The sequence below is a fragment of the Musca autumnalis genome, unplaced genomic scaffold (genome assembly GCF_047663935.1).
Source record: "Musca autumnalis isolate F117 unplaced genomic scaffold, ASM4766393v1 scaffold_1, whole genome shotgun sequence".
In the NCBI taxonomy this organism is placed as follows: Eukaryota; Metazoa; Arthropoda; class Insecta; order Diptera; family Muscidae; genus Musca; species Musca autumnalis.
The window spans coordinates 19,200,111-19,227,017 of NW_027411644.1; the positions used below are offsets into that span (position 1 = coordinate 19,200,111).

The 26,907-nt window shown below is 27.7% G+C and overlaps 1 protein-coding gene across 4 annotated transcripts in view; it reads right to left on the reverse strand.

The window, feature by feature from the left end:
- Positions 1 to 3,309: 3,309 nt before the first annotated feature.
- LOC141394495 (uncharacterized) overlaps positions 3,310 to 26,907 on the reverse strand; it is a 32,967-nt gene continuing 9,369 nt past the window's right edge. Inside the window, exons 2-7 of one of the 4 annotated variants that reach the window (XM_073969007.1) lie at positions 15,134 to 15,566; positions 14,747 to 14,933; positions 8,143 to 8,309; positions 7,881 to 8,045; positions 5,056 to 5,212; positions 3,310 to 4,567 (exon numbers count right to left, since the gene is read on the reverse strand). In XM_073969007.1, the coding sequence (XP_073825108.1) occupies positions 4,338 to 4,567; positions 5,056 to 5,212; positions 7,881 to 8,045; positions 8,143 to 8,309; positions 14,747 to 14,933; positions 15,134 to 15,566 (1,339 nt within the window). In that variant the 3' untranslated portion in view covers positions 3,310 to 4,337. Of the gene's footprint in view, positions 4,972 to 5,055; positions 5,213 to 7,880; positions 8,046 to 8,142; positions 8,310 to 8,668; positions 8,842 to 14,746; positions 14,934 to 15,133; positions 15,567 to 26,907 lie in introns of all 4 variants that reach the window. The other 3 variants (XM_073968986.1, XM_073968997.1, XM_073968975.1) reach the window with 3 other exon arrangements.

The window sequence follows — 26,907 nt, forward strand, 5'->3', positions numbered from 1 at the left end:
CCGATATAACCCATCTTCGAACTTAAACTAAGTTTGGGCAAAATATTACGAAAGCCAAAATTTGAACCGAATCGGTTCATCCGTTCGAGAGTTATCGTGCGCTCCAACCAGCCAGACAGACAGACGGACATTGCTCAATCGACTCCAAATTGTCTGAAACACATTTCGTCCAAACATACTTGGGGTCTAAAACCATTATTTCGATGAGGCACATTTTGCCCGTATGAAAGTGTATATACCCTCGTTAGCATAAATGCTGGGGGTATAACAAGTAAAAAAGTGTCAGTCGGCTCTGCCGGCAGATATATACCCTCAGCCAATGTGAAGCGAAACTTTCACCTCCGGACAGATCGAATGTATTTAAGCTCTCTTCAGAATTTTGTGGACCTTTTTGGACATTTGAATTAACTGCACTAAGACGCAAATGTTTAACTTTTGTAGGGCAGGTACCCTTAGGGGAGACCGATATGGGCAATTTTAGAAGTTAAACTAAATTTTGATAAAATATTAAGAGATCCAAAGTTTGGACCGAATTGATTGCCCTATTCAAGTGATATCGTGCTAGCATTTTAGTGACATTTTTTAAACATTGGGGAGAAGTACCGAAAATTATGGACCGGTATTGCCCATGAAACTAAGTTTGGATATAATATGACGAAGACCAAATGTTGGACCAAATCGGTTGAACAGTTCGAGAGTTATCGTGCTCTCCGACCGCCACATATGATGACATAGGGGTTTTTTACACCTTTCGGGCTATTTTCCCACGAAATATGGAATTACCGCTGAAAAAACGTTTACCGTCGTAATGGAGTTAGCGAATGCAAATCGCTTCAACAAAAATCAAAGTGATTCGAGAGCAGGTCTTAAAGTGAATTTATCCGAAATTTTGTGTGAGAGGTACCAGAAGGAGTAGACAAATATAGTCCATATTCGAACCTGATCTATATCTGGTAGATATATTAGGGTGTGCAAAGTATAGATTACATCGGTCACTCCCTTCAAGAGTTATCGTGCGCACAATTTTCCCGAACATTTTTGAACTTTTGTGGGGGAGGTACCTGAAGGAGTGGACCGATATGGCTTATTTTCGAATTTAAACTATGTTTGGACAAAATATTACGAAGGCCAAATTATGGACCGGATTGGCAGATCCGTTCGAGATTTATCTTGCGCTCCAACCACTACACACGGTGTCATAGGGGCTTTTTGCAACTTTCCGGCCATTTTCTCAGGAAGTATGGACTTACCCCTAATGAAAGTTGTACCGTCGTATGGGGGGAAGTGAATACAAGTTGTTGCAACAAAAATCAAAGCGATTCGAGAGCAGGTCCTAAACTAATCCGAAATTTTGTGTGGGAGGTACCCGAAGGAGTTGGTCGATTGAGTCCATATTGGAACCTCATCTAAGCCTGGTAGAAATTTCACGATGTGCAAAGTATGGACCAAATCGGTTACGCCCTTCAAGAGTTATCATGCCCACAAATTTTCCGAACATTTTGGAACTTTTATGGGGGAGGTACCGGAAGGAAATATTACGAAAAGCCAAAATTTGAACCGAATCGGTTCATCCGTTCGAAAGTTATCGTGCGCACCAGCCAGCCAGGTAGACAGGCAGACGGACGGACATTGCTAAATCAACTCTAAATTGTCTGAAACACATTTCGTCCAAACATACTTGGGGTCTAAAACCATTATTTCGATGAGGCACATTTTGCCCGTATGAAAGTGTATATACTAGGGTTATGATTTTTTGACATTTTTCCTCAAAAATGATTTCCTGTAGCAGGGATGAATGAACTTTTGCCTATTAATCACTATGCTATCGTTTATTCCATTGAAATATAAAAAAAGTTCACGCACAAATCGATTTTAAAAAAATAATTTTTTTAAAAAATATATGAAATGAAAAAATAAATTTTTTCAAAAAAAAAATTTTTTGTTGCACTAATGAATAAATATAAGCCTACTAATAACTATAATAACGTTTATTTCATTCAAATATTAAATACGCCGCGAAAAAAGTCACTTTGAAAAAATTTTAATTTTTTTGTTTTTTGTTAAAAAATTATATTTTTGAATAAAAGCGTTTACGACATTTTTACTATTCTCAGAATTGAAGAAAAATAGTGAGAAATAAATTTTATGTCATTTTAATTATCTCATGTGGCTCTAAAGTTTATTTTCAATTATATATCTTTTTTCAGTGACTTAAAAAAATTTCCCATAATTTTGATAAATTCAAATTTTAAAATCATTTTGTGCGTGAGGTTTTTTCACCGAATCACCTTATAATTAAGATTTTATGTAACCTTATGGCAAAACTCATCACGCTATGATACAGGGATATGAGGTTGTAAAAAAGTCATAACCCTAGTATATACCCTTTCTAGCCTAAAGGCTGAGGGTATAAAAACTCAAAAATTTAATTTTGACCTTGAATTCCTCCGCAACTACTAGACCGAATTTGATGCATCGGCAAACAGAAAGTATTATCTGTCGAAAAAAATATGAAAACATCTCTAACTTTTCAAAAGTTACAGTGTTTTGTCCAGGAAAAAACGATTCTGAACTATTTATATCCTCCATAAACCCCCAAAAATAAGCTAAATTTTTTTAAAGAAAAAAAATACAATTTCTTTCTAAAATAATTTGTTTTATTTTTTTTATTAGTTTTACTTATAAAACTATGGAAGAATATCAATATGAAGTAACAATATAAAAAACATGTAAAATTTAATTTAATTATTATTTTTGTGTGTATATAAAAATTGTAAAAAACAAATATTAACTTATAAAAAATGAGATTTTTCGTTTATGTATGGAATTATATATAAATAATATTTCGTATAAAATATAAATTTACAAAATATGATTTCCTAAAAACAGTTTAAAATTAAATTTTAAAAATATATGCTTATATAATTATATAAAAATATATTGTAAAATATAAAACAAAAATCTCTTGAATGAAATAAACGAAAAAAGAAAATAATTGCAATTTGTGTGTTTTTATAAACTAAATATGATCCGGATTTACAAAAATTATATTGCTTGTTCTTATTTTAGGGTTTTTGTATAAACTTTCTTATATAAAATATTTTTTTTTTGGTATATTTACAAACTAACTGTTTTTGGATTTTTGTTACAGGTTCCTTAAAGGATTTGTTTTTGTTTTAAAAGAGCCTAAATAATTTAGCTCATTTAGTATACATGGTGATTCTAATTGTATCATTATTACTACTTATATAATTTTTTGTATTACAAATAATATTTTTTGTGTTTTTGTTTTCATTATTTTCATATAAATTTTGCTAATTCTAAAGATTCTTTGGAATTGTGTCTTTGATTTGTCTCTCAATTTTTTTTGGGTTAATTCTTTTGATCTTTGGTGTCTTTGTAGGTGTGGTGAATTATGTTGGCAACACCGGGCTGTCTTGACCCAATAACTATTCTATTACAGAGTCCCTTAACAAGTCCGTAAAGATCTTTTGACCTAACCTCACTCGTTGTAAATGTTTGTACAAACTGCAACAACAGGACAATGTTCTACATATTTTTGCCAAGAACACAGTTTCAGTTTTAAAGTATGCTCAAAGGCCAAAATTATCTAGTAATTTGTTAAATTTTTTGTACAAAAAAATAATTTTGCCATAACCTCACATTCAACATTTCTTTAAAAAACGCTGAATTTGTGGTTACACTCTGCACAAGCTTGAAAAATAATTTTGAGGACATTGACTGGTCACTTCTTCTTCTTCCTATTCCCACACAAATTTCGAGGAATTACTTCGGATTATGGTCCCTAAGAGATCGAAGAATTACTCCGGATCCTTACTCCTCTCTTACCATTTAAGAGGTTACTCTCTGCCATACGAAAATCCTATTCCATTTTCACCACAGTTTCACGTTCAAATTTACGTCCAAAATCGGCTAGATTTTGTGGCATAAAACTGTGAAATTGTAAGAAATTATGTTGTTGTTGCTGCTGCTGAAGATGATGATGTTGCTGTTGTTGTTGCTCCAATTGCTGTTGATGATGATGCAACATTAGCTGGGTACGTTGATATTCATATTCTTCATCCATGGAGGGGCTGCGGCTTGTCATATTCAAATGTCCAGAGGATGACAACATTTCGTTTTGTTGTTGTTGATGATGTTGTAGTTGTTGCTGTTGCATATGTTGTTGTTGCAATTCTTCGAGTTTAATATTGTTGTTGTTACCGTTACCGGGTATTAAATCACCATAACATTCATATTCTTCAGGAGATAAGGGGGGAGAATTTTGACCGATTGTTGCGGCCGCTGCTGCTGCGGACTCATGTTGCTGATGGTAGCTATTCAGAGGACTGTGATGAGCATTGGAGGGTGAATGGTGTTGTAGGGCTTGGTGTTCGCCATGTTGAGGCGATTGTTGTGTAATGTGTTGGTGTTGTTGTAGATATTGTTGCACTGTTGTTGGACTGTGGGGGGTAGGTGAAGTTTTCGTGTGCGTGGTGGTGTTGTTCGGAGAATTCGGGTTCAGATTGCTGTTGCTGGTGGTGTTCGAACGTTGTTGCAATTGTTGCTGTTGTTGTTGCATAAATTTAACAAATGACATATTCTCATCATTAGCTTGTTGGTGATCATTAAATGTAGAATTGTTGTTGGTGTTGTTATTTGGTGATGATGAAGCTGATGAGGCATTCTGTTGCTGATAGGCATTCAATTGGACATGCTGTTGGTGGTGTTGTTGTTGTTGTTGCTGGTATTCATGTGGTGACATGTTACCCATATTATGATGATTATGTTGTTGTTGCTGTTGCATTAACGGTGATGTTGGTGACATTTTCATGCTGTTGTTGTTGTTATTCGTGTGATGATGATTACTTGGCGATGGTATACTAGTTGTGGGTGATGTAGCCGCCGATTGGGTTAATGATGAAGCTGATGTATTTAGTAGTTGTTGTTGTTGTGTTAAAGGTTTAATATCTAATGTATAGAAAAAAAAGAACACAAAAAGGAAACACCGTTATTAGTTTGTCAAGCCCCAAAATAAAAAGTGTTAAAACTTACCATTCTCGCTTAGATTCAGTCCTGAAATATTTCCATTGGAATTTTCATTTAAATCCATATTGCTGGCATTTGCTGCAGCAGCCGCCGCAGCAGCAGCTGCTGCTTGCTTCTTGGACATTTTTTCCGATTTACAACCTTTGGGCTTGCGTTTGCGGGTCTAAAAGAGAAAACATAAAAAAAATTAAATAAATTTTAATTTGCCTAAATTTTAAATAAATGTTGTATATAACAGAATATTAATATTGCATATAATTAATAAATTTTGAATGCATTCGAAAATAAATTCTGAATTTATTTCAAGATAAATTTATTTTTTGAAAATTAATTTCTAATTTATTCAACAAAACAATTCCAATTTTTTAGAAAATAAATTTCGAATTTATTCGATAATAAATTTCAAATTTATTCGAAAATTAATTTCAAATTTATTCGAAAATAAATTTCAAATTTCAAATTTACTCCAAAATAAATTTCAAATTTAATCGAAAATAAATTATGAATTTAATTTTTCGAAAAATAAAATGTCGATTTTTATTAATTTCGTATTTTACAGTATTTTTTATTTTTAAAAAATTAAAAAAATTGAAAAAATAGGTTTTGTTAAAAAAATTAAATTAAGTTAATTAAATTAAAAATATGTAAATTAAATTTCAAATTGATTCGAAGACAAATTTCAAATTTATTCGAATTTTTTTTTCGAAATTAAATTTTCTAATTTTTTCAAAAATTTACTGCTAATTTTTTGGAATATAAATTTTGAACTATTTTGTTTTTTACCTTCTACTTTTTTTAACAAAATGTTGAATTTGTAGGAAATAATATCGATTTATGAAAATTCAATTTTGATTCAAAACTTAAATTTTAATTATTTTTATCTTATGAATATTTAATTAATTACAAATTATTTTTAATAAATTAATTTAAAATATATCCAAAATTATTTTGGAATTGAATTGAAATATAATTTTCCAATTTACAATACATTTTGAATTTATTTGAAAATTAATCGGAAATTATGTTTCGAATTTTTGAAAATTGATTTCAAATTTTAGTAAATTTTTTTTTATTTTGGATTTATTCCCAAAAAATGTATTTTTTAATAATTTTTTTTATTTTGAATTTATTCCAAAAAAAATAGTTTTTTTCGAAAATAAATTTTGAATTAATTTGATAGGATATTTTTTTAAATTGAAATAAATTTTGTATGTAATAGAAAATTAGTATTGCTTCCAATTAATTCATTTCAATTTCTGTAAATCTAGAAATTTTAAAATACAATAAATTATTTTTTTAATGAATATCAAATTTATTCCTATATTATTTTGAAAAATATTATTTGGAAATATTAATAGAAATTAAATTTGCTAATGTATTTTTATTCAAAAAAAGTTAAATGTATTCGAAATAAATTTCAAATTGATTCGAAGACAAATTTCAAATTTATTCGATTTTTTTGGAAATTAAATTTTCGAATTTCTTCAAAAATTTACTGCTAATTTTTGGAATATAAATTTTGAACTATTTTGACAGTAAACTTCTACTTTTTTTTAACAAAATGTTGAATTTGTAGGAAATAATATCGAGTTATGAAAATTTAATTTTGATTCAAAACTTAAATTTTAATTATTTTTATCTTATGATTGTTTGTTTAATTATTTTTTTTTTTTTATTTTTTATTACAATATATTTTGAATTTATTTGAAAATAAATTAAAAACCAAATCAAAAACCAAATAAATTAAAAACCGAATCAATCGGAAATTATGTTTCGAATTTCTTAAAAAATTAATTTCAAACATGATTCGAAATAATTTTGTATTTCCAAATTATTTTTAATAAGCGAATTTCCAATGCCATTCTCATAAATTATTATATATTTTTAAATTTTCCGAAAATTTAATTTGAATTTATTTGAATTGGACAAAATTAAATTGAATTTTTTAATTTAATAAATACCGATTTTTTTTTTTTTGAAAATTAAATTAAAGTTCCATATTATTTTTAACAACTAAATATAGAATTTATTCCAAAATTTACGTTAAAATTTTTGAAATTAAAATTCTGTTTTTTAAGTAAATGTCTAAAAAATTTAAATTGACGCAAAAATAAATTTCTTTTTTTTTTCTAAAAAATTCTGATCATTTGAAAAATAAATTTGAGTTTTTATCAAAAATAAATTTCGGGTTTTTAAATATTTTTTTTCTAGAATAAATTTCGAATTTGTCTAAAAAAATTTAAATTGACGCAAAAATAAATGTCTATTTTTTCCAAAAAAAACTGATTGTTTGAAAAAAAATGAATTTTTATCAAAAATAAATTTCGATTTTAAAAATATTTTTTTTTCTAGAATAAATTTCGAATTTATCTGAAATCAAATTAAGAATTGTACGAAAATTAAAATCGAATTATACTCAAGTAAATCGCAAAGCTTTCGACATATATTTGAAAGTTTAAATGAAAATAAAATAAAATAAATTTTGATGTTAAATTTTCAAAATTTTCGAAAATAATTTTTAATGTTATTCGAAAATTATAATGAAATCTAATTTAATTAAACAAGGTTCATAATTTTCGAAAATTAATTTGAAATTCAAATGTCGATTTTTTCAAATTACATTTCGAATTATTCGAATCTAACCAAATAAAATTCGATGTTATTGAAAAATTATATTGAAATTCAATTTAATTAAATTTCATATTAAAATAAAATTTAAACTTAAAATTTCCAAAAATTAATTTGAAAATAGATTTTGAATATAACCTAAATTTAGATTAGTTTGGAAAATTATTGAATTAACTTTGCAGTTTCAAATATATGTAACTCACCTGTATCGTATCTTTCTTCATTGTCAAAGGACGTTTTACACTATGCAATTTATAGTACAGGCCACAGGCATTGCAGACCGGTTCACCATTGGGATTTCTACGCCACAATGAAGTTTGGGTTGTCAAGCAATTGGAGCAGGTCAAACCGGCACGGCGGGAGGCACTCTAAATTAAAATAAAAAATAAATTAATAAAAAATTCCACAATAAAAACAATTTGAAAAAAAACAAAATTTTTGAATTTTATTTTTGTTTAGACCTACCAAACGTCTGGAGGTAGCACGACTAACAACATGTTCCTCTTTTATGTTTGGCGTTGAGCCACTGTTGTTGTTCTGATGGGCAGTATTGCTTGTGCTGCTGTTGTTGTTCCGATTTGTTACGTTAAACGCATAGCTCTTATAGAAATCCCCGCCCGATTCAGCGGCCACTGTAATTAAGTAAGTAGTGGTGGATTGAATTTTTTAATTAATTATTTAGAAAAAAATTAAAGTGGATTTTTTTGCTTTTTACGAAAAACAAAAAAACTAACTAAAAAATAATTTATTTATTTTTAGTTTTAAGGGTTTTTTGGGGTTAATTATAATAAATTCAATTAATTTTTTGCAACTATTCTTTCGATTATTGGCATTCTTTCACGAAAAGCGAGAACGTTTCTTTGCATTTGAACAAAAAAAAGAAGAGGGCTAAGGATTTCTATAAGATTTCGGATTTGGTTTTTTTTAATTCAAAAATTTTGTTTTTTTTTTTTCTTTTAAAATAAAATTATATTTTTTTTGTTATGTTTACCAATCTTCGGGGTGGTTTTATTAGGGGACGATTCATGCCATTCATTTTATGATAAAGACCGCACGCATTGCATAAATAGTGTCCGGTGTTATCACGTCGCCATAGTGGAGTTGAAATCGCACCGCAATTGACACATTCTCGCCCCTCCGTAAAAAAATCCGCATCGAAAAATGCTTTATGTATAGAAGAAATGATGTTACATTTAAGTGATATTTAGAAAGAGACAATCAAAGAAAAAAAATTACAATATTATAAGCAGAAAATGATTTCCCTTTATTTTTTTTTTGTTTTTTAATGTGAATTTTTTGTGTGTCCATTGTTTTTGTAAGAAAGAAATCTTTTCTGTGTCTTGTTCTATGTGGGTGTGTGTTTTTTTTTGTGTAGCAATAAACAGAAAAATTAATTGAATTTATTATAATAAATAGGTTATTTGTTTATAATTGATGTTTTAGAATAATTAGTATGTAGAGATAGAGGGGAAGAGGGGTTAGTCACATTTTATATATGTAAATTAGGTTATTTTAAAATAAAAAAATATGAAAGAATGTTGGGTTTATTTCTTTAAAAATGTCTCAAAAAGGAAATATTGGTTAAGAATTGTAAACATTTTATTTTGTTGAAAAAAAATTGTTCGTTTTTTAACATGATTTTTTAAATTTTGTTCCTTATTAAAAAATGTGCCACTAAGGAAAATTTCTGTTTTCAGAAATTGAAAAAAAAAATATTTTTTATCATTATTAAAAATATTTAAATCATTTGGCATTAAAAAATAAAAAAATTATTTTTGGAATTTTAATTAAATTAATTATTTTAATTGCAAAATTCCCTTTAAGGGGAATTTTAGTTTTAACGTTTTTTTTTACAAAAATGATTTATTTTTATAATTATTAAAAATATTCAAATCATTTGGCAGCATCAAATTAAAATGTTCCCTTTTGGGAAATTTGAAAGGAAATTTAAAAAAATAAAAATTCTAGAAACTGATTGTTTTGTTTACTTCTTTAAAAATATCTCAAAAATGGAAATATTGGTTAGGAATTGTCGAAATTTTATTTTGTAGAAAAAAATTGTTTCAATTTTTTTAACATGATTTTTAATTTTTTTCTTAATTAAAAAATACCATTAAGGAAAATTACTGTTTTGAGAAATTTGAAAAAAAAAATATTTTTTATCATTATTGAAAATATTTAAATCATTTGCCATTAAAAAATAAAAAACCCTTTTTGGAATTTTCTAATTAAATTAATTATTTTAATTGCAAAATTCCCTTTAAGGTAAATTTTAGTTTTAATGATTTTTTTCACAAATATTTTATTTTTATAATTATTAAAAATATTCAAATCATTTGGCATCAACAAATTAAAATGTTCCCTTTTGGGAAATTAAAAAAAAAATCTAGAAACTGATTATTTTGTTTAAAAAAAAATATTTTCTTTGTACTATTTTTTAAAAAAAATTTAATCATTTGGTATATTAAATGTTTAAATTTTCCTTTTGGGATTTTTTACATTTAAATAATTTTTTTGTTTTTATTAAATTCCCAAAGAGGAAAATTTTATTTTAAAAATTTTTTCAAACATATTTTATTTTGGCATATTTGAAAATACTTCAATCATGATGCATGAAAATATCATAATTACCCTTTCGGAAATTTGCATTAAAAAATATAAATTTAGCTTTTGGGAAATTAAAAAAAAAAAAATAAAAATCCCATAAAGGGAAATTTTTTGTTTTACCGAATTTTTCAAAAAAAATTTATTTGACAAAAATATTCAAAATATTCAAATCAAATCAAAAATATTCGCATCAAAAACTTAAAATTTCTCCTTTAGGGAAAATTGAAAAAAAACTAAAAATCAAAAAAGTGACTTTTTTATTTTAAAGCGTTTTTTAATTTTTTTACCACTTTTAAAAATGGCATCGAAAATGTTTAAATTTCCCTTTAGGTAATTTTTTAAATTAATTTTATTTTTTTTAATTATAAAATTCCCAAAGTGGGAAATTTTTATTTTTAAACAATTTTCAAAAAATATTCTATTTCAAAAATATTTTATTTTTATAATTTTTAATCATTTGGCATCAAAAAATTAAAATTTTCCCTTTTGGGAAATTTGAAGGGAAATAAAAAAAATAAAAATTTAGAAACTGATTTTATTTTAACAAATTCTTCAAGAATATTTTATTTTGGCATATTTGAAAATACTAAGATCATGATGCATCAAAATATAATAATTCCCCTTTCGGAAATTTGCATTAAAAAAATAAATTTCCCTTTTAGGAAATTAAAAAAATAAAAATCCCATAAAGGAAAATTTTTTTTACCGATTTTTTAAAAATGTTTTTTTATTTGACAAAAATTTTCAAATCATTTCGCATCAAAAACTTAAAATTTCTCCTTTAGGGAAATTTAAAAAAAAAAAAAAAACTAAAAATCATAGAAAGTGATTTTTTTATTTGAACGCGTTCTTTATTTTTTTACCACTTTTACAAATCTTTCAATAAGTTGGCATCAAAAATGTTTAAATTTCCATTTAGGTAATTTTTTAAATTAATTTAATTTTATTTTTTAATTATAAAATTCCCAAAGTGGGAAATTTTTATTTTTTCAAATTTTTTAAAAATATTTTATTTTTATAATTATTAATCATTTGGCATCAACAAATTAAAATTTTCAATTTTGGGAAATTTGAAGGAAAATTTAAAAAAATAAAAATTCTAGAAACTACTTATTTTGTTTTAACGTGATTTTCAAAAATAGTTTCTTGTTACCATTTTTGAAAATATTTAAATTGTTTGGTATAAAAAAATTTTAAATTTCCCCTTTGGGATTTTTTTACATTTATTTTATTTTTCTTAAATTAAATTCCCAAAGAGGGAAATTTTTATTTTAACAAAAAAATATTTTATTTTGGTATATTTGAAAATACTTAAATCATGATACATCAAAATAAAATAATTCCCCTTTAGGAAATTTGCATTAAAAAATATAAATTTCCATTTTGGGAAATTAAAAAAAAATCCAAAAAGGGAAATTTGTGTTTACCGAATTTTAAAAAAAAAAGTATTCAAATCAGTTCGCATCAAAAACTTAAAATTTTTCCTCTTGGGAAATTTTAAGGAAAATTAAAAAAAAAGCTAAATATCATACAAAGTGAATTTTTTATTTTAAAGCGTTCTTTAAATTTTTTTACCACTTTTAGAAATATTTCAATAAGTTGGCATCAAAAATGTTTGAATTTCCCTTTAGGGAATTTCAGGAAGTTTGCATTAAAAAATATAAATTTCCATTTTGGGAAATTAAAAAAAAAATCCAAAAAGGGAAATTTTTGTTTACCGAATTTTTTAAAAAATATTTTTGGTTTGACAAAAGTATTCAAATCATTTCGCATCAAAGACATAAAATTTTTCCTCTTGGGAAATTTTAAGGGAAATTTAAAAAAAGCTAAAAATCATACAAAGTGAATTTTTTATTTTAAAGCGCTCTTTACATTTTTTTACCACTTTTAAAAATTTCCCTTTAAGGAATTTTTTAAATTATTTAATTTTTTTTAATTATAAAATTCCCAAATTTGAAAATTTTTATTTTTACCTTTTGGGAAATTAAAAAAAATCCAAAAAGGGAAATTTCTGTTTACCGAATTTTTAAAAAAAAAATATTTTTTATTTGACAAAAATATTCAAATCATTTCGCATCAAAAACTTAAAATTTTTTCTCTTGGGAAATTTTAAGGAAAATTTATATATAAAAATCATTGAAAGTGATTTTTTATTTTAAAGCGTTCATAAAATTTTTTTACCACTTTTAAAAATATTTCAATAATTTGGCATCAAAAATGTTAAAATTTCCCTTTATTTTTTTAAATTAATTTTATTTATTTTTTTATTAATTTTAAAATTCCCAAATTGAAAAATTTTTATTTTTACCTTTTGGGAAATTAAAAAAAAAATCCAAAAAGGGAAATTTACCGATTTTTTTAAAAAATATTTTTTATTTGACAAAAATATTCAAATCATTTTGCATCAAAAACTTAAAATTTTTCCTCTTGGGAAATTTTAAAGACAATTTAAAAAAAAAAAAAAAAACTAAAAATCATAGAAAGTGAATTTTTTATTTTAAAGCGTTCTTTAATTTTTTACCACTTTTAAAAATGATTCAATAGGTTGGCATAAAAAATGTTTAAATTTCCCTTTATTTTTTTAAATTAATTTTATTTATTTTTTATTAATTATAAAATTCCCAAATTGGAAATTTTTTATTTTTACCTTTTGGGAAATTAAAAAAAAATCCAAAAAGCGAAATTTGTGTTTACCGAATTTTTTAAAAAATATTTTTTATTTGACAAAAATACTCAAATCATTTCGCATCAAAAACTTCACCTTTTTCCTCTTGGGAAATTTTAAGGAAAATTAAAAAAAAAAAACTATAAATCATAGAAAGTGAATTTTAATTTTAACGCGTTCTTTAATTTTTTACCACTTTTAAAAATGATTCAATAAGTTGGCATCAAAAATGTTTAAATTTCCCTTTAGGGAATTTTTAAATAAATTTTATTTATTTATTTTTTTTTTTTAATTATACAATTCCCAAAGTGGGAAATTTTTATTTTTACAAAAATTTTCAAAAATATTTTAAGTTAGCATATTCGAAAAAAAACTTAAATCATGTTTCATCAAAAAAATAAAAATTCCCCTGTTGGAAATTTTAACGGACATTAAAAAAATTAAAAATTCTATAAAGGGGAATTTTCTGTTTTAACGATTTTTTTTTTTAAATATTTTAATATTCAAATCATTTGGCATCAAAACAAATTTCTATTTGGGATTTTTTAAAATTAATTTTTTTTACAAAATTCCCTTGAGGGTAAATTTTTCTTTAAAGGAATTTTTTAAAAATATTTTATTTTTAGTATCATCAAAAATTTTCAAATCATTTCGAATTAAAAAATAAAAAACTCCCTTTTGGAAAATTTTAAGAAATACTTTTGTTTTCAATGGAAACCACCAAATTTTGTCGAATATTAATAATTCTGAAAACAAGTTTCAGTTTTTAGAATTTTGGTTTTTCAATCAAAAATCCCAGAAAGATTTTTTGTTTTAATGATTTTTTATACAAAAAATATTTTTGGCATTACTAAAATTTTGAAATCATTAGGCACCAAAAAATAAAAATTTCCATTTGGGAAATTATAAGGGATATTTTAGATTTCATTGCTATCGAACATTTTAATTAAAATAAATTTATATTTAAAAACATATTCAGTTTTTTAGGAATTCTTTGATTATTTCATGTAAATTAAAAAAAATCACAATAAGGAATTTTTTTAACTATTTTTTTAAACGTGTTTTTTTTTAATATTCAAATATATTTTCTCTCTTTTAGAAATTAATTAACATTTCGTTTTTAAAGAAAACATCCAAAACAAATTTCCAAATAACCACTAGCATGTGTGTGTGTGTGTAAATGACCATCCAGTTAAAACTGTGTTTGTGTGCATTTGTGTAATCCTTACACAAACACACAAAATTTCCAATGCAATATTTAAAAAGGATCAACAAATATAACCACAAAAACACAGCCACATTTACACAGGTTACATAAATAAATGGAGCGGTCACAACAGACGCACACCACTTGGGTTTTGGAATTTGTTAGGAAATTTGTAGCGGACCGCCTAAAATAAATCACGCTTTATTGGTTTGCCCATGTAAACTGAGAAACTGTGAAATTTTGAACCAAATGAGTATTTCAAAAAACTGGATTGGGTAATTTAGCATGAAATTTTGAAAATGACATCACTGAAGGACATATTTTTGAACTAAGCACCCAGAAAGTAATTTGTTTTAAAATTAAATGATTTTAAATTCGTATGCCTCATATTTGTTTGTTCTGTTCCACATTTGGAGGTCATAACCTTTTTTTCTTAATTATTTTTTTATTTCATTGTTATTTTGTTATTCATTCTTTCATATTTTTTTGTTTAAAAACGGAAAACAGCTTATCAGCATTAAAATATTGAATTGAAATATTAATTTTGTTTAAGAAAAAAGTAAGAAAAAAACAAAGCTTAAATAACTTACACGCTGACAAAGAGGCAGAGGCCACCAAATTAGCATTGGCTGCCGAGACATCGGAGGCTGTTGCCGCCGTACGTCCACCATTGAACACTGCATTGCGTATAACATTGGAATTTGCCAAGGCATTATTTAAAACTTGATTTGCCATGGTGGAGGGGGCGTAGGCATCATAATTTGGCCAGGAATCAGCCTAAAATAATAGTATTAAAAAAATAATTTCAAAATTAAAAAAAAAATAATTTAAAAACTATTTCAAAATTAAAAAAATACATTTCAAAATTTATAATAAATTTCAAGATTAAAAAATAAAATTCAAAATTTAAAAAAAAATAATTTTCAGCATTAAATAAAAAATTAAAAAAAAAAAAAACAAAACCACTTTCAACTTACATGACTGCGATAATTATTCAATGAGCCATAACGTTCTACACCACTTGCATTTGCTCCATATGTATTACCGGCAATTCTTTGAAATGCTGGCAATGCACCACCACCTGTGACACCAGTATTTCCAGCTTCGCTTGGACTACTTTGGTTACTTTTGGGGGAACCATCCTCATAGTCATCATTGTGTTGTTCATTATGTGTACCATTATTGTTGCTCGATGTAGAGTTGGTATTGTTTGTTGTTGCATTATTTACTGTTGAAGGTGAATTGGCTGTTGTGGGTGTTATGGCCTGATGATGATGATGATTGTGATGGGCTGCTGGAGGTGGTGATGAATTTGCAGCCATTAAATTGGCTGTTTGCATGCCATAAGCCATACCAGCCGCACCATTTGTGCTGGCAGTGGCGGCCAATAAGGGGGCGGCATAAACGGAACTGGAAGAAGAGAAACAAAATATTAAAAAATTGCGTTCAAAAATTGAGCTTTATAGTAGAAATCTTTTAAAATTAAAAATATTTCAAATTACCTATAACAATAGTTCTTCAAGTACATGTTATTGTAATTGGAGAAAAACATTTTGGCTGCTTCAAAATTTTGTTGAAAATCGAATGAAAATTGGAAAATATTTATAATGGCATTTTGTTAATTTACTATCTTTTTTAGAGCAAATGCTTTGTGAGTCACTGTAAAAAATTCAAAAAAAAATCTTAAAGTTCCATTGAGGTATTGGAACTTTGAAAAACTATCGATTTGATAAAACAAAACTTAAAAACTGGAGTTTTTATCCCTCCAATTTGTTACAATAACTAAAATGTATTTTTATTATTTTTCTTCCGAGCTTTCAAGCTGTCAAAACCTATGAAGTACGTTGCAAATTTGGAGTCAGTCGATTATCAGACATATAAAATGTTATTTGCAGTTAAATTCGATATTATTCGTGTTATTTAGTTCACGAACGAACTAAATCATTAGTTTACTAAACTTAACCAGTGAGCCGCCAAACGTTGAACAAAGGAACGATTATCAATCTAGTTCAGCGTGTCATTCACATATTGAACCAGTCGATTATTGAACTAGTTTAGTCAAAAGGTCTGAACTATATTGAGATATATTTCAAATTAACTAAAATATTATAACACTAGAAATATTAATGATTTTTTTCATGAACGAGCTAGTTCAATTGAAGTTTCATTGAAAATAGCAGCGTATGAACTAGAGGAGTCGATACATATCACTATAGTTTATTAGTTCACTAAACTTAAATCAGTGAGCCACCAAACGATCAACAAAGGAACGATCATCAATCTAGTTCAGCGTGTCATTCACATATTGAACTATTAGATTATTGAACTATTTCAGTCAAAAGAGCTGAACTATATTGAGAGCTCTTTCAAATGAACAAAAACATATAACTCTAAAAATCTTACAACATATGAGAAAATTCCAAGCCCTTGTGTTCCTGCTAAGACAATGAACATTTCAAGTATATCGCTTTTATATTCCTATACAAGATCAGACAGTAAAGGAAAATACTAGAAATATTAGTTATTATGTTCATGAACGAACTAATTCAATTGAACATTTCATTGAAAGTAGCGTATGAACTAGAGGAGTCGATACATATCACTATAGTTCATTAGTTCACTAAACTTAAACCAGTGAGCCGCCAAACGTTGAACAAAGGAACGATTTTCAAACTAGTTCAGCATGTCATTTACATATTGAACTATTAGATTATTGAACTAGTTTAGTCAAAAGAGCTGAACTATATTGAGATATCTTTTAAATTAACTAAAATATTATAACACTAGAAATATTAGTTATTTTGTTCATGAACAAACTAGTTCAATTGAACGTTTCATTGAATGTAGCGCATGAACTAGAGGAGTCGATACATATCACTATAGTTTAATAGTTCACTAAACATAAATCAGTGAGCCACCAAACGATCAACAAAGGAACGATTATCAATCTAGTTCAGCATGTCATTCACATATTGAACTATTAGATTATTGAACTAGTTTAGTCAAAAGTGCTGAACTCTATTGAGATATCTTTCAAATTAACTAAAATATTATAACACTAGAAATATTAGTTATTTTGTTCATGAACAAACTAGTTCAATTGAACGTTTCATTGAAAATAGCGTATGAACTAGAGGAGTCGATCACTAAACTTAAATCAGTGAGCCGCCAAACGATCAACAAAGAAACGATTATCAATCTAGTTCAACATGTCATTCAAATATTGAAATATTAGATTATTGAACTAGTTCAGTCAAAAGAGCTGAACTCTATTGAGAGATCTTTCAAATGAACAAAAACGTATAACTCTCGAAATCTTACAACCTATGAGAAAATTCCAAGCCCTTGTATTCCTGCTAAGACAATGAACATTTCAAGTATATCGCTTTTATATTCCTATACAAGATCAGACAGTAAAAAAATACTAGAAATATTAGTTATTTTGTTCATGAACGAACTAGTTCAATTGAACGTTTCATTGAAAATAGCATATGAACTAGAGGAGTCGATACATATCACTATAGTTCATTAGTTCACTAAACTTAAACCAGTGAGCCACCAAACGATCAACAAAGGGACGATTTTCAATCTAGTTCAGCATGTAATTTACATATTTAACTATTAGATTATTGAACTAGTTCAGCCAAAAGAGCTGAACTATATTGGGAGCTCTTTCAAATGAAAAAAAACGTATAACTCTAGAAATCTTATAACCTACACAGAAAAAAAATCCAGCGATAAAAAACAAATTATCATATTGACGAAATTCGATAAAATTATTTGATCACAAAGTAAAAATACATTTGATAAAATATTTCACATATTGACTAAAATATTTATCGATTTTTTATATTGAACTGATAAAATGGAATATGTGAAATATTTTGATAAATATTTTTGTCAATATGTGAAATATTTTATCAGTTGTATTTGTACTTTGTGATCAAATAATTTTATCGAATTTTGTCAATATGACAATTTTTTTATCGCCGGAAAATCCATAAATTTTTGACTGAATCTTTGAATTTTTTTACAAGGAAATTCCAAGGCCTTGTATTCCTGCTAAGGCAATGAACATTTCAGATATATCGCTTTTATATTCCTATACAAGATCAGAGAGTAAAGGAAGATATTCGATCCTCTGATACCCCTGCAAAGGCAAGGAAGCTTTGAAACCCCTTTGAGTTTATATCAACGTCCAATATCAGATAAGATGGGGAAATACTGTGAAAATCTTTAATCAAAGTAACATTCAGAGTGGTGAATATGTTATGGTGGAATGGTGACAATTGAAAAGAAAAAAAAAAACTATATATTGACATAATTGGTCAGAGAAAATAGTTCAGATTTAGTGGAACTTCAAATCCCTTCGATTTTATGTATACCCTCAATATAGAAATTATGCAACTAATGGTACAAACTAATTTGTACCAAAACGTTGCTAAGTTCCTGACCTAGTTCCAGGGTTCTTTTCAATGAATCATTCAATTCAATGAATCATTCAATTCAAACTGGTTTCTTCATTTACTAAAGGGCTCTAATATAAATTATAAAGTTTAAAACGCCCCTCTAAAGCCGAGAGAATTTCTATACGCTTTTGCTACATAATGTAGTTCCGCTGAGGAATAGAACTACAACGAATTTTCTTGACTGACCTAGTTTCGGAGTTCTTTTCAATGAATCGTTTAATTGAACTGGTTCTTTCATAAACTAAGCGTCTCTAATATAAATTATAAGGTTTAAAACGGCCCCCTAAAGCCGAGAGAATTTCTATACGCTTTTGCTACAGTTCCGCTGATGAGCAGAACTACAACGAATTTTATTGACTGACCTAGTTCCGGCCTTCTTTTCAATGAATCGTTTAATTGAACTGGTTCTTTAATAAACTAAACTGCTCTTATACAAATTATAATGTTTAAAACACCCCTCTAAAGCCGAGAGAATTTCCATACGCTTTTGCTACAGTTCCGCTGATGAACAGAAATACAACGAATTTTATTGACTGACCTAGTTCCGGCGTTGTTTTCAATGAATAATTTAATTGAATTGGTTCTTTCACAAACTAAACGTCTCTAATATAAATTATAAAGTTTAAAACACTCCTTTAAAGCCGAGAGAATTTCAATACGCTTCTGCTACATTATGTAGTTCTGCTGATGAATAGAACTACACCGAATTTTATTGACTGACCTAGTTCCGGCATTCTTTTCATTGAATCGTTTAATTGAACTGGTTCTTATAGTCCCAATTTACATTAGGCGAGTTTACTTGCGGCAATTGTCAGTTTGTAGGTGAGAGAGGGTGCTGAGAGGCAAAGGGTTACCATATGCCTCACCTCTCTCTCCTACAAAATGACAATTGCCGCAAGTAAACTCGCCCAATGTAAATTGGGACTAAGAAACTAAACGGCTCTAATATAAATTATAAAGTTTAGAACGCCCCTCTAAAGCCGAGAGAATTTCTATACCTAGAAAAGGCAAACTAACACTACTACAATGAACTTATCGACTGCCGTAGTTCCAATAAGGGACACAATAGCTTAACTCCAGAACAAAAAATTTAAAATATTTAATTGTAACGAAGCTAAACTATGAAGTTCCTCTGATGAACAGGACTACAATGAACTTTATTGACTGACCTATGAAACCATGAAGTTCCGCTGATGAACAGGACTTCGATGAACCTTATAGACTGACCTATAAAACCATGAAGTTTCGCTGATAAACTTTATTGAATGACCTAGTTCCTACGCTCTTTTCGTTTAAGAAACTAGTTCCCTTTATGAACTAAAAAACTTTCACAATAGAGAATTTCGAAAAATGTTCGATTTTGATACAGGTTTAAAATGAAAATCAGTTGATCTAGTCATGATTTCTACACTGTCATAAAGGTTAATGTCTCTCCTCTGAACCCAAAGGAACTTTCAGTTATATTCAGAGAAATTCTTGCACTAAAACAAAGAGGTCTATTGATTTTATAAATTATTTTAAAGAACGGAAAATATAGCGAAAATCACTGTAATATTCAAAAGTTTAGCGTAATGGTTAAAGGTATCTCTTCAGAAGAAGAGGGAGCTATGAAACCCTTTCCATTTTATATATTTATTAAAACAGGAATGACCATAAAGAAGCCGTCGAGAGGTATCGGAAGAGTTTTCTTTTCTGTTTTATAGTCGTACTACCATGGAAGTCTTTCGAAGAGAGATATGGTAGATGGACTAGAAGAGCATGACATTTACTGTTGTGTCGATATTTTCTCCTCGGACCTTGAAAATTTATGGTGGGGTCACGCAAACTTCTCAACAGGCCGTACCAATATCCGCAGCTGGTCTCCAAGGTGAAGAGTCTCTTGTCGATAGAATAATGTAGGTAAGGGAAGTCGACAAATTAGATCCGTAACTTCGGGATAAGGATTGGCTCTGAAGATTGAGATAGTCGGGCTTGATTGGGAAGCAATAACATGGTTTACGTACTCGTTCTGGGTAAATAGAGGTCTACGGATCTTGTTCCTCGGATAGCAGTTATGTAACCAATTGTGGAACTTTCTTGCTAAAATTTTTAGGGTTGCATCGCAAGGTGTTTACTCTTTAAATTATAACGACTATCAATTAATAATCAATTCATTTGTGCACACTTCCTAAATGTCAATTTTATTCTAAATTTTTAAAACTTTTTTTAAAGATTTTTAGGTCAGGTGTAACACCATCAAGTTACTTGCAATGAAATCATGTAGTCTCAATGCCCCTTAACTGAAAAAGTCAATGTCACCACTAACAAAACTAAACCTCAATCCTCAAGGCTATCATTTGACATTATTATTTATGGACACACAGACACAAAAGGCAATTTTGTCTCTTGGACAAAATTTTGAAATTTGATAACTGCGATATTTTTTGGCACTGCAATTTCAAAATAAACAAAAGCATGCGTATTCTGGTGGCAGACAAAAAGAATGCCACCGTGGCAATTGTAAACAAGAGTCCACATTAAATATTTTTTTATAAGATCTTTAGATCTCAGTTTGATTAAGAAGATTAATTCGCCACGTCATTCATTCATTTTGTTTATGAAAGAATTTTTTGTATGTATGAAATATAATATTCAGAAAAGTGTGTATTAGAGGAGTTTAGCTTTTGGACCATAGCTTTATTATGATTTTCTTTTTAATAGTGTGTGAGGAATTTATAGCACAATAGTTTAGGACGCTGTCTTGTTATGAATATTTTGAGTGAAAATGAAAAAATATTTATTTTATTGATTGCTTAAGCTGGAGTATTATTTTATTTTTATCCAAAGTTTCTTTGGGATTTTCCAGCATCCTCAGGAATAATTTGATTGAATTAATTATATTTTTGTCAAGTGATTTTTCTTTTGTTTTAAATAAACACAACCAATAATCTAATAAATAAATGTTAAAATAATTTAAATTATTGTAAATGTCACAGTATGATTTTTATTTATTGTCTTTATCCTCCTTTCTGTTTATTGCACTTTTCATTTTCTGTAGTATACTTAAGTTTTCTTTTTTTTAATTTGTATTTTTCTACAGATATTTAGGACTTAATCGAATTTTTTAAGTCACCTGATATGATTTCCTCTAATTTATTGATTACATGGCAAATTTAAATAAAATTATAAACAATTCTGTTGTTTAGTTAATTTCTCCAGAATATTTGATGAAAATTTCATAATTTGTTATATTCTTCAATTTCATATTCAATTCGTTATGATTTATTGTTGCTGCTTTATATTTGTTGATTTTTTTAATTTTTATTATTTTCTGATATTTTCACAAACTATCACAATAATTTTCCAAATCGTAATATGCGGATTTACTCAAACTCTTAACCCCGAACACAACACTACCGCTTGAAATGTACGAGCAAAATGACAAAATGTTTACCGATCAACGTTTGGAATATGAAAACTCCCAACTAAAGAAGATCATGCATAGAAACTATAATTTGCACAGCGATTCAATTGAAAAGTTTTTTTCATATCACCACCACTCGCAGCATTCTTACGCAGCAAGCATAGGTAGGTGCAACAGAAGAATCACAACCAAACCAACTCTCGTTCGCTCGTCCCCCCTTAACAAAAAATGTCATCAGTTTAGTACGAATGCAAGTAGAAAAAAAAAATTGGTTTCATGCCAAAACGTTTTCTGTGATAAAATAATAACAAACAAGCAAGAAGAAGCATCTTCAAGAAGTCCAATAACAAAATATTATATCATTATCAATTAATACCATATTGTTGTATTTAGCTGCTTATGTATATCGAATGAAGAATGTTTTAAATAATAGTCATGTTTTGTTGGAAATTGGAAAGATATATTTCAAACCAAATTAAAAAAAATCATATGAGTTAAACAAGCCAAAATAAAAATAATAATATGAATTAAATAATTCACATACTTTCAACTAGTTCCTTATGTACGAGTAGTTCCACTGATGTACAGAACTAGAATGAAATGTATGGACTGACTTAGTTCATACACAGTTTTCAATGAATCGTCCAATTGAACTAGTTTAATCTTCGACAAAGCAGCCCTAATGTACATTTTAAAATTCCACAAATAATTTTATAGACGAGGGAATTTTGAAATACATTCATTAGTGGTTTCAGAATCGTTCATTCTTTTACGTATAAACTACGTAGTTCCGCTGATGAATAGAACTACAAAGAACTGATCTAGTTCCAATGCTCTTTTCAATGAATCAGTTTCGTCTTGGTCATGGTCATGGTGGAATAAGAAGGTGTTACATCAAGTCATGTCAAACGTCAAATTTGCTCACAATAATGCATTACTGTGAATTGCTTGTTTACATTTTTTATGTGATTTTATTCACAATAACGCATTTTGACAACTAGTGTGATAACCAGCTGAACTATACGGACATAATTCCATTAGAGAACAAGATAGTCAAATTCCAGAACTTTCATGAAGGAAATTCCACGGAAATATGGGTTCATAGATCAAGTATGCCACTACAGCAATTTAATAAAATAATTCTAATAATTTTTCTTGAAATTACTCTAGTGTGGACATCAACTTAATGGTCACTGCCTACCTCATTGACCTAGTTGCTCTATTTTCGTACAATTGAACTAGTTACTCTATTAGCTAAACAGCTCTATCATAAATTGTCCAATACCCTCTAAAGCCAAGAGAATCATGAAATACTTTCGATTTCGATTATTTTTGAATCATAAAAACAGAATTGCAATAAAAAAAATTAACTCACGAGCCATGATGTGATGGGCTCCTTTCAGTGAATCATTTAATTGAACTAGTTCATTTAAGAACAAAACACCTTTGATATGGATAATAACAGTTCATAAATACTTTTAACGCCAGGTTTAACGCTTTAGAAAATGGAAGAAAACACTTTCGATTTCGATAAATATTGAGTCTTAAAAACAGAATTGCAATAAAAAATGAACTGAAGAGCCATGATGTGATAGGCTCATTTTAGTGAATCATTTAATTGAACTAGTTAATTTAAGAACAAAACACCTTTAATGTGGATAATAAAAGTATAACTTTAACGCAAAGTATAACACTTTAGAAAATTGAAGGAAATATTTTGTCATTTCATTATGAGCAGGATAATTATTGTATAAAGAATATGTTTAAGAATTCTAAAATTCAAACCGAAGCCGAGGGATCTTTTCACTTTCGATTTTAATATAAACTTTAAAACACTATAGATTTAATGTACATATTTAAATCAGCAAAAAAATATTTTATTTAAATTTTATTATTTTATTTAATTGTAAAATTTGGAGAATATTCAAAATTTAAATATATATTAAAAATAATTGTTTTATGAATATGTTTGGGAATTTTAAAATTCGAGCTGAAGCCGAGGGGACTTTTACTTTTTCGATTTTAATAATATAAACTTTAAAACACTTTTGATTTTATAAATGTCTCAAATATCAGCAAAAAATATTTTATTTACATTGTATAACACTTCCTCCCTTTCATCGAATCCAAACCGCATGGCGAGCCTAGGACCATACCATCTGCAGAGAAGTTTAACATTTGAATATAATAATGAACTTTTTGGAGAGTATACAAAACTTTATATAGAAATTAAAAATAATTGTTTTATGAATGAATATTTTTAGGGAATTTAAAATTCACGCTGAAGCCGAGGGGACTTTTACACTTTCGATTTTAATAATATAAACTTTAAAACACTTTTGATTTTATAAATCTCTCAAATATCAGCAAAAAATATTTTATTTAAATTATATGAAACTTTCTACTTTTCATCGAGTTCGAACAGTGTGCCGAGTTTAGGTCCGCACCACTAGCAGAGTCGTTTTTCTGGAGGATTTTGAAAACTTAGCACATTAAAAGGACTATTATTGTTAAATGAATATATTTAGGAATTTTAGAAGTCAAGCCGAAGCCAAGAGTATCTTACACTTTCGAATTTAATAATCTTTAAAACACTTTAGATTTTATGCATCTCTCAAATATTAGGAAAACAACTATTTTATTTAAATTATACAGGCCTTCTGGAGTCCATTTTTTATAATTATAAGTGAAATAAGATTGACTAATTGCTTATATGGACATTAAAATAACAAGTATTATATGAAAATTTTAGAACTCAAGCCGAAGCCGAGGGGACTTTTACACTTTCGATTTTAATAATATAAACTTCAAAACACTTTTGATTTTATAAATCTCTCAAATATCAGCAAAAAAACATTTTATTTAAATTATAAGAAACTTTGTACTTTTCATCGAGTACGAACAGTGTGCCGAGTTTAGGTCCGCACCTTTAGCAGAGTCGTTTTTCTGGAGGATTTTGAAAGCTTAGAACATTAAAAGGACTATTATTGTTAAATGAATATGTTTAGGAATTTTAGAAGTCAAGCCGAAAGTACCTTACACTTTCGAATTTAATTAACTTTACAATATGACGAAAACAACTATTTTATTTAAATTATGTAGGACTTCTGGAGTTCATTTTATTATAATTATAAGTGAAATAAGATTGACTAATTGTAAGTTAAATAGGCAATCAACTATGTTCTGTAATTAAACTAAACTTTGTCAACAGGAAACTCTAATAAAAATATCCCCTGAAGAAGTCGAAAAAAGCCGACGAAACATTGGGAAAAATTGCGAATTTAAATAAGATTTTTATTCATTCTCAGTTCAACCAAATATACCAAAACCAGCAGCTATATAGGACTTTCTTCGGCTAATAATAAAAATATCCCCTGAAGAAGTTGGAAAAAAGCCGGCGAAACTTTGGGAAAATGGCAAATTTAAATAAGATTTTTATACATTCTCAATTCGACCAAATAGACCAAAAACTGCAGCAATATAGGACTTCCTTCGGCTACAGTTTCATAGTAAAACTTTTGTACAAGTGGTGTTGAGCTATATACGGCATGCCGTATTGTATCATAGACCTAAAAAAGGAATCGTGCAGTGGTATGGTGAAGAAAACTTATCCCTCTTGAGATGATTCCAAATTATTTTAACTATTGATAATAAAAAAACCCACCTATTATTTCCATACCCCAAAACTTATTGACTATTATTTCAGTCATGTCTTGAATGCATCATCATCAGGTAATGTCGCTAAGCAACGAAGTATATAGGAAGTTAATGAATGCTATCTTCTTCTGGTTTCGTAAATATGACCAGAGCTATGCATGTAATTTAAAACAAACAAAAAATAAAAAAATAGTTTCTTATTCTTTCTCGTTGATGCTTTTTAAGAACTTCAAAAGAAAAGTTTCATAATCTTTGGTAAGCTAGCAAAAACAACAACAGCAACAATACTTATGGTAATAAAGCAATCTTTAAAAAAGTCACATACCATTTGGCGAACTTTTAGCGTCATAAGATGTTGCGCATGGCTTGATTTGGATAGCTAAACCGAACGTATGATATGGTTAGAAGAAAAGTAAAATTTTTCCATAGATGTTTTGCGGCTTTTACTCGAAGTTGTAATACCTTTAATAAAGCACAACATTTCGTGAACCTCAAAGCCTTATGATGGCATATTTTTGTATAATTTTAATGTGGGGTTTTTACAACAAAATTCCATAATATTGTTTGGATTTTTTTTTGTTTCTGCTTATAATGCTAAATATAGGTATGTATATCATTTGTAATACGATATACCAGTACCTAACAACAACGTCTAAAAGTCCATATGGCCTAGACTGTGCTGACTGTGTGAATGTCATCCAATTGATTTTCATTGATTCATGCAAAATACTGAATAAACGTTTTGTTGTTGTTTGTTATTGTTTCATTTGTACTTTGCTTGTATTTTATAAACTATTTTTATTTTTTGCGCAAAAATATATGTAAAACATCACACAATGAAAAGACAACCAAGCGACTAATTAGTCATGTTTCAAATTTAGATGTTTTTAAAAGGCGTTCAACAGACATAACCACAATGAATAGAGGTAGGTCTAAAATACATCATTTGCATGTCATACATATGTAGAAACAAAATGACAATATAGTAAAATTAACCGCCAATGTTTCCTAAATTCCTCCTACATTATTTCAATACTTTGTTTTATTTTCTTATATTATTTTCGTATTTTTCACAAATTTCATTTACCAGGAGTTAACTGTTCATTTCAAAATCACATAAAAAGCACGTGCCTACCGATTTTGTACGCGTTCAAAGTCAACATAAACAATAATCGATTCGTAGAATTATTACTAGGTTAGGTGAACAAAAAAAAGTGTGGCA